The following is a 7500-nucleotide window of genomic DNA, read 5'->3' on the forward strand; positions in this document are numbered from 1 at the left end:
GGGGGAGACACCCGCGGACAGGAATGCGCGGCTTGGCCCCTGGATAAAGGTCGTGATTTCGTGTGATTTCGCGGGCGGGTCAGTGCGAGGGAAGGAGAACTACACCTCGATGAAGGCCAGTCCCGAGGCGCTTGCCTTTGGGAAACTGCCCTCGCGAAGGGGGATCCGCTGAACGCCGAAGGTTAGTGGTGTCATTCTGCATCAACCACAGTGTTTGGTTTAAGTCTTTGAAAGTCCCTAAACCAACACGAATTAAGGACGCTCTACGGATCAGAAGGGAAACGCGAATAGGATAGCATAAACCCGGATCAACATAAATTATCCTACATAGTGGTTCGTTCCGTCTGTTTGGGTTATTGCCTGATCGTATTGCAGGCACGGCATTATTGATACGGCATGGGGTTTAACAGCACTCGCCTGGCGTTGTATCGGTTGCCTTATTAATATTTAGTGTCATTAATCTTGGCCAAAGATATTTCCCGAATCGGAGATCTGACAACTTGGATAATTAGGGATGACAAGGCCTTTTTGGGGGGCGAACTGATGTTATCTGTTAGTGTGTAATATGAAGTCAGAGCTAATTGATGTTGGCTAATTGATGTTTGGGTTATAAGAGTGGTATAATGTCCTTGCCGTCGTATTGTTTATTTGGCTTATCTTCTTTTTATGGCTAGCACCATTACCATTTGATTTGTCGTCTATCCGTTTTCGGCTTAGCGGAGGTTGTTGACTACAGCTGATCATCTTGGCATAAGAGCGATGCCATTGATGGATTGTTTACGTTGTGGCTTCGCTTTGCAGAGTGGGCCCTTAAGGTGAGAGCGTGACGTCATGTTGAGCTGTTGTGCAGAGCAGGTGTCGGTGCGTTACTTGTTGGGAATCTTTAGCTTTCTGTCTCACCCCCCCCCCTCTCTCTCTCTCTCTCTCTCTCTCTCTCTCTCTCTCTCTCTCTCTCTCTCTCTCTCTCTCTCTCTCTCTCTCTCTCTCTCTTCTCTCTCTCTCTCTCCTCTCTCTCTCTCTCTTCTCTCTCTCTCTCTCTCTCTCTCTCTCTCTCTCTCTCTCTCTCTCTCTCTCTCTCTCTCTCTCTCTCTCTCTCCTTTCCTTTTCTCAGTCTCCTGCTTTTTCTGTGTCTTTCTTTCTGTCTCTCTTCCTCTCTCTCCCTCTCTCTCCCCCTCCTCTCTCTCTCTCTCCCCCTCCTCTCTCTCCTCCCTCCCTCCTCTCCCTCTCCCTCTCCCTCTCCCTCTCCCTCTCCCTCTCCCTCTCCCTCTCTCTCTCTCTCTCTCTCTCTCTCTCTCTCTCTCTCTCTCTCTCCATCCTTCTTGGCCTTCTCCCTTTCCCCTCCTTCCCTTTCTCTATCTCCTCCCTTCTTCACCTCCTTCCTCCCCGTTTCTCCCCCTGTTTCTGGCCCCCTTCCTCCCCCCTCCTCCCCTCTCTCCACCTCCGCCAGTTCCCTCCACTCTCTTTCCTCTCGCTCCCCATCCCTCTTTCCTCTCCTTCCGTCACCCCCCTCCACCCCCCTCCACCCCCCTTCACAATAAGTGTACAAACCTGTCCTCTAAGAAGTTGAAAATGCAGGTCGCCGGATCGTGAGGGGCTTCCGTAGCACGTGCTCTCGGTTCCCGGATTCACAGATTGGAATCTCGTTGGGATTGGGGCGTTGTTATCGCGTGCCCTCTGAGGGATGGGGATTGGAGTAGGGGTGGGGGGAGTAGGGTGGGGTATGGGTGGGGTAGGGTGGGGGAATGGGTGGGGTAGGGTGGGGTATGTGTAGTAGAGTTACGTGGGTCCTTGCTTGGCGACGGTGTTGGATGGATGGTTCCGTGGGTGGGTTGGGCGGATGAGTGGGTGGCTGGTTAGGTCAGTGGGTCGGTGGAGGGTTAGTTGGGTGGAGAGTGCATGGGTGATTGAGTGGAAGGATGGTGGGGTAGGTGGGAGATCTGTTAGTTGGATGTGTGGGTGGGCGGTTGAACGGACGGGTGATGGTTTGGGCTTTGGTCGGTCGGTCGGTCGGCAGCCTAGTCTCGGGTGGCTGGCTGGCTAGGTGGCTTCGGTTGCGCGTGCTGGGGAGTCTCGAAGGGTCATAATTGGCGATAATGAAGGTGCCATTGAGACGGAGTGCTCGGCCAGATTGGAATGCGATGAGTGGTGTCTCGCCAGGTGTCGCGGGTCGTCTCCTGCCGCTCGCCTTGGACTCTCGGCGAGGGCGGTGCCGCGTGGTGCTTCGGTGGTGGCGAGGGTTATGGTTGCGCCGCGGAGGTTTGGGCCGTTGCGGTTGTCAGGACGTTTTGGGGGAGGCGAATGGAGCACGGGGTATTTGGGATGGATGGCGCTCACTCGCGGTCTTTCTCTTTTCTCACTTTTTCTTTCTCTCTCTCTCTCTCTCTCTCTCTCTCTCTCTCTCTCTCTCTCTCTCTCTCTCTCTCTCTCTCTCTCTCTCTCTCTCTTTCTCTCTTTCCCTCATCCTCTTCCTCCCTCTCCCTCTCCTCCCTCTCCCTCTCCCTCTCTCTCTCTCTCTCTCTCTCTCCCTCTCTCTCTCTCTCTCTCTCTCTCTCTCTCTCTCTCTCTCTCTCTCTCTCTCTCTCTCTCTCTCTCTCTCTCTCTCTCTCTCTCTCTCTTTCTCTCTTTCTCTCTCTCTCTCTCTCTCCCTCTCTCCCTCTCTCTCCCTCTCTCTGCCCCCCTCCCTCTCTCTCTCTCTCTCTCTCTCTCTCTCTCTCTCTCTCTCTCTCTCTCTCTCTCTCTCTCTCTCTCTCCCTCTCCCTCTCCCTCTCCCTCTCTCCCTCTCTCCCTCTCTCCCTCTCTCTGTCCCCCTCCCCCTCCCCCTCTCTCCCCTCTCTGTCCCCCCTCCCTCCCCCTCTCTCTCTCTCTCTCTCTCTCTCTCTCTCTCTCTCTCTCTCTCTCTCTCTCTCTTTCTCTTTCTCTTTCTCTTCTCTTTCTTTTCTCTTTCTTTCTCTCGCTCTCGCTCCTTCAGACTTTCTACGTGTCTATCTATCTGTCTATTATTATATATAGATGGATAGATAGATAATATGTCTGTATCTGTACACATGCTAGATATACCCCTCATTGTCACTCCCCTTTTGTGCTTGTAGCAATAATTGTGTTGCGTTTCCTCATGAAATGCAAATCAGTTGGTGGTTTGATATAGAAACATCTGCTCATGGAAAGTGATTGGAGAATTTTATCGAACGGACCAGTGTTTTTTCATGAGTACATTGCGTTATGAATCATAGTCGGGTCATTATTAAGATTAGTGATGACCTGGCCCTCGTCGCAGCACTACCAAGGGAAGGCGTTGTTTTGGTAAGGCTGGTCACTGTATGGCGTTGTTGGGGGCGGGTGGAGGGTTGGGGAGGGAGGCTTGGTGGTGTCTCAAGTCGATGAGGTGTTCTAACGTCAGCGCGGATGAGGTGTTTTGCTGCGTCTAGTTCTCTTACGATTTGTGCTTCAGTATATCCTGTGTCCGAGTTGATGAATGGAATGTGCCTTTAGTCGCGGATATTGCATGAATAACTAAAGGATGTACTTTTTTCATTTGATAGTTTGGTGATGCGATTATTGCCTTCGCCAAGGAGGTTATGTTTTTGGTAGCGTTGGCTGGTTAGTTTGTCGGTTAGCAGGATAACTCATGAATTTTTTGACAGATTTTTATGAAAATTTAACGAGGTGTGCTTTGGCCCAACTTGATCCGGATCCAGGATTCTTTAAGATGATTGCATCAGTTACCCCTGTTGCCTTGGCAAGAGGGGGAACTATTATTATTGTTATTAGCATTGCAAGATAAGGGACAACTTTTTGGCGCTTGAATTATTTTTATTATTATAATGTTGCTTTGGCGGAGGTATGCATTCTCTGAGTGCTTCCATTTTACTGTTATGCTTTATTAGTTTGGTTTCATTCTCACAGAGAAAATAATGTTGCGCTTACTATTACGAAAAATAAGGGAAACATAACGACTGCGTTCGACTAAGCTGGTCCTCTTCCCCTTCGACTCTGTGCTGCGAGGGCCGCATGCGAATTGAACGTGGGCGGCCCATTCAGGGGATCCCGTCGGTCTGGTGGTCACAGAGGCGGCACCCTTTGATTGGGAGATTGGTTGTGCTTTTGGGTGGAGTGGTCGCGGAAGTGAGGTTTGCAACAGCAATAGCAACATGAGCAACAACGGCAGCATTGGCCTTTGCGGGATTGTTTTGCAGGCTTTCGAAGGTCGCGAGGATATTGGCCGGCGTCGGGAAGGTCGTTCGCTCGCACCTGTGACGCGCGGCCGGTTGGTGAAAATTGTGCGAGGCCCAACTCAAGAATATTCATGCATGCGGACAGACATTTACACAGAAACAAATGCAGATCTATCTATCTACCTGAGGCAGTACATTCATCTATATATTTATCCGGTAGATATGCACGTCGAGACTGATAAACACGAATTTCTTTCCGTGTATATGCAAGTGCGGATAATGAATTTTCACTGGGTTGGACACAGTTTGAACAAGCCGGCTGGCGAGGAGGCCTTGGTTGTGGTTTCTTCGAGGGACTTTGCACGCGTTTCCCTGACTTTATAATCTGCTTCACTATGGCAACTTTTTCGAACCGATTTACTAATAACTTGATCATTGTGCTCACCTTTGCTTATTTACTTGCAAGGCCATATGTATGGTTTTGCTTGCCTACGTTCGTTCTGTTTCAGTAACATTTTTCACAGAGCATGTTCACAGAATAGCGTTAAGACTGGAGACCCAAGAGGGCTTCCAAACGCGCGGTTTCAAATCCTTACCACGGCCCGAGTGTAAACGGGTCTTTTAAACTACCAGGAAAACAAGGCGAAAAAGGGTAGTAGGTTTGGTCACGGATAGATAATACATAAATTCTCGTCCTTGTCGCTGGATAAGGGTGGGTGGAGTCGACTTTTTAAAGATTCTTTTATGTATATATTTTTTCGATTTATGATTTTTTGCAGCGTTTGTTTGGGAATTGTTCTTCGTAATCTCACGATCGCACGCGGGAACAATGAAGATGATAAGGCCGATACAAAACGCATTCTCATACCTCTGGTCTGTTGTCTGTCTTGGAAGGGGTTTTGTTCTCTTCCGTTGTCTTCAAATCAATTTTTATCTTTGTCTCTCTATTGTTCTCTCTAATTTTCTTTCTCTTTCTCTCTCTCGTTTTCCTTCCCTTTCTCTTTCTTTTCTTCTCTTTTTCTTTCTCCTTTTCTTTCTTTTATTTTTGTTTTGGACTGAAGTTTACCCCATTTGTTTTGAGAGTACAATTGACGTAAAATGACTCGCATAGCATTCAGTATAGAGGCTTATTTATATTAGATTAAATTTGCTATTAGGTTCTGAGGAATAACAAGAGACATTCAAAAGGACTAGGCTGTGAGGATAAGACAATGATTATTAGATCTTGAGAGTGTGATAGAACAAAAGAATGATTATTCTATTATGAGAACAAAAGAATAATTATGAAATCATTGTGTAAAAATAGAGCAGCAGCAGCAGCAGCTGTTTTGTTTGTTTACATTAGGCTGGCGTATACGCACCGCCCTTGGAGCATAGCGCGCCGTGACATTTAGAATGAGTTGAGTGAAATCCTTGTGTTTTCAGGGTCGCGGTGGTGCGTGGTGATGCCACCGCCGCCGCCGCCGCCCGCGCCGCGGATGCCGGGCCCCCCCGCCCCCCCGCGCCTTCCTGCTGCACGAGGAGGCGGCGGCGGAGGGGATGCTCGCGGTGCTCTGCTGGCGGACATCAGGGGCGGCGCCACGCTTAAGAAGACGGTCACCAATGACCGCTCCGCGCCGGTCGTCGGTGAGTATAACCCTTTCATTCTTCGTGTTGTGCTCCCCTTGGTGCCTCTCGGTGCCTTTGATCCCTGGCGGGGCTGCGGGCGATGGGACTCCATCGCCGGGAGCCACGAGCGGGGGTGGGGGTGGCTCCGTGTTTTCGTTGAGCATTTGCTGAAAGGCAGTGTTTGCATATGTAAGGGGGAAATGTAGGTCGGTATTTGCAGAGTATGGCGTGCGCACAATTATTATGCATGAGTATGTGTTGATAATGAACTGATGATGAATGAAAATGAGACGATAAAACACACACACGCACACATGCACACACGCACGCACACACACACACACACACACACACACACACACACACACACACACACACACACACACACACACACACACACTCTCTCTCTCTCTCTCTCTCTCTCTCTCTCTCTCTATTTCTCGCTCTCTCTCTCTCTCTCTCCTCTCTCTCTCTCACCTCTCTCTCTCTCTCTCCTCTCCCCATCTCTCTCTCCTCTCTCTCCTCCTCTCTCTCCTCCCCTCTCCTCTCTCCTCTCTCCTCTCTCCTCCCTTCCCCTTTCCCCTCTCCCCTCTCCCCTCTCCCCTCTCCCTCCCTCCCTCCCTCCCTCCCTCCCTCCCTCCCTCCAATCTCTCCCTCCCTCCCTCCCTTCCTCTCTCCCTCTCTCCCACTCTCCCACTCTCCCACTCTCCTTCCCTCCCTCCCTCCCTCCCTCCCTCCCTCTCTCTCTCTCTCTCTCTCTCTCCTCTCTCTCTCTCTCTCTCTCTCTCCTCTCTCTCTCTCTCTCTCTCTCTCTCTCTCCTCTCTCCTCTCTCTCTCTCTCTCCCTCCCCTCTCCCCCTCCCTCTCTCCTCCCTCCTCTCTCCCTCTCTCCCTCCCTCTCCCTCTCCCTCTCCCACTCCCACTCCCACTCCCACTCCCACTCCCACTCCCACTCCCTCTCCCACTCCTTCTCCTTCTCCCTCTCTTTCTCTCTCTCACACACACTCTCTCTCTCACCCTCACCCTCACCCTCATTCACGCACTCACACATATACCCACATATATGTATGTATGTATTTATATGTGTAATTGCATTTGTTGTTGTAAAAAATTATTGCGAGTGCGACTGAAGAATGTATGGTGTATGAGCGAGTATAAGCGAGACAGTGAAACTCAGTGACAACAATGGATCCCTAAAACCCAAGAATAAGTACGCGTATTTCGAGAGTGCTTTGGCGAGCAGACAGTGGTGCATCTTGGACACGAATTCCGGGTGCGAAGGTGGTTCACGATCATTGAGTGGCCAGCCGAGCCAGCCTGCGGGTGTTACGTGTTCCGAACACGCGTGTGACGTCTTGCGCCTGCGTGAAACGGCTCGGGGCGCGCGAGAGGGTGGCGGCGGGAGGGGGAGGAGGAGGAGGAAGAAGAGAGAGTGAGGGAGGGGCCAATAACTGCTGCAGGAGTAGAGCAGGCAGTGGCTCGCTCGCATTCACAGTAGTCGTTGAGCCGTGGTTGGAGATGGTACTCTGCGAGGTACAGGCCGCATCGCGCTAAGGGAGGAGGACCTGGGAGTGCGTAGCAAGGGGGAAATCGCAGCCGAACACGGACGCGAGGAGAAGGGCGAGAAGAAACCTCGAATTGTGGTGTCCTGGTGGTAGTGGATGCTGCAGTGGTGGCGACGCTGCTGCAGTGCCGGCGGTGATCATTCTGGGTTTTGTTGC

At 50.9% G+C, this 7500-nt stretch overlaps 1 protein-coding gene across 1 annotated transcript in view; it reads left to right on the forward strand.

Annotated features, from left to right (window-relative positions):
- LOC113804427 (WAS/WASL-interacting protein family member 2) overlaps positions 1–7500 on the forward strand; it is a 57430-nt gene that overhangs the window by 15115 nt on the left and 34815 nt on the right. The window contains exon 4 of the mRNA XM_070125281.1: positions 5598–5798. Within this exon, the coding sequence (XP_069981382.1) occupies positions 5598–5798 (201 nt within the window). The remainder of the gene's footprint in view (positions 1–5597; positions 5799–7500) is intronic.

The sequence above is a fragment of the Penaeus vannamei genome, chromosome 1, assembly GCF_042767895.1.
Source record: "Penaeus vannamei isolate JL-2024 chromosome 1, ASM4276789v1, whole genome shotgun sequence".
Taxonomy (NCBI): Eukaryota; Metazoa; Arthropoda; class Malacostraca; order Decapoda; family Penaeidae; genus Penaeus; species Penaeus vannamei.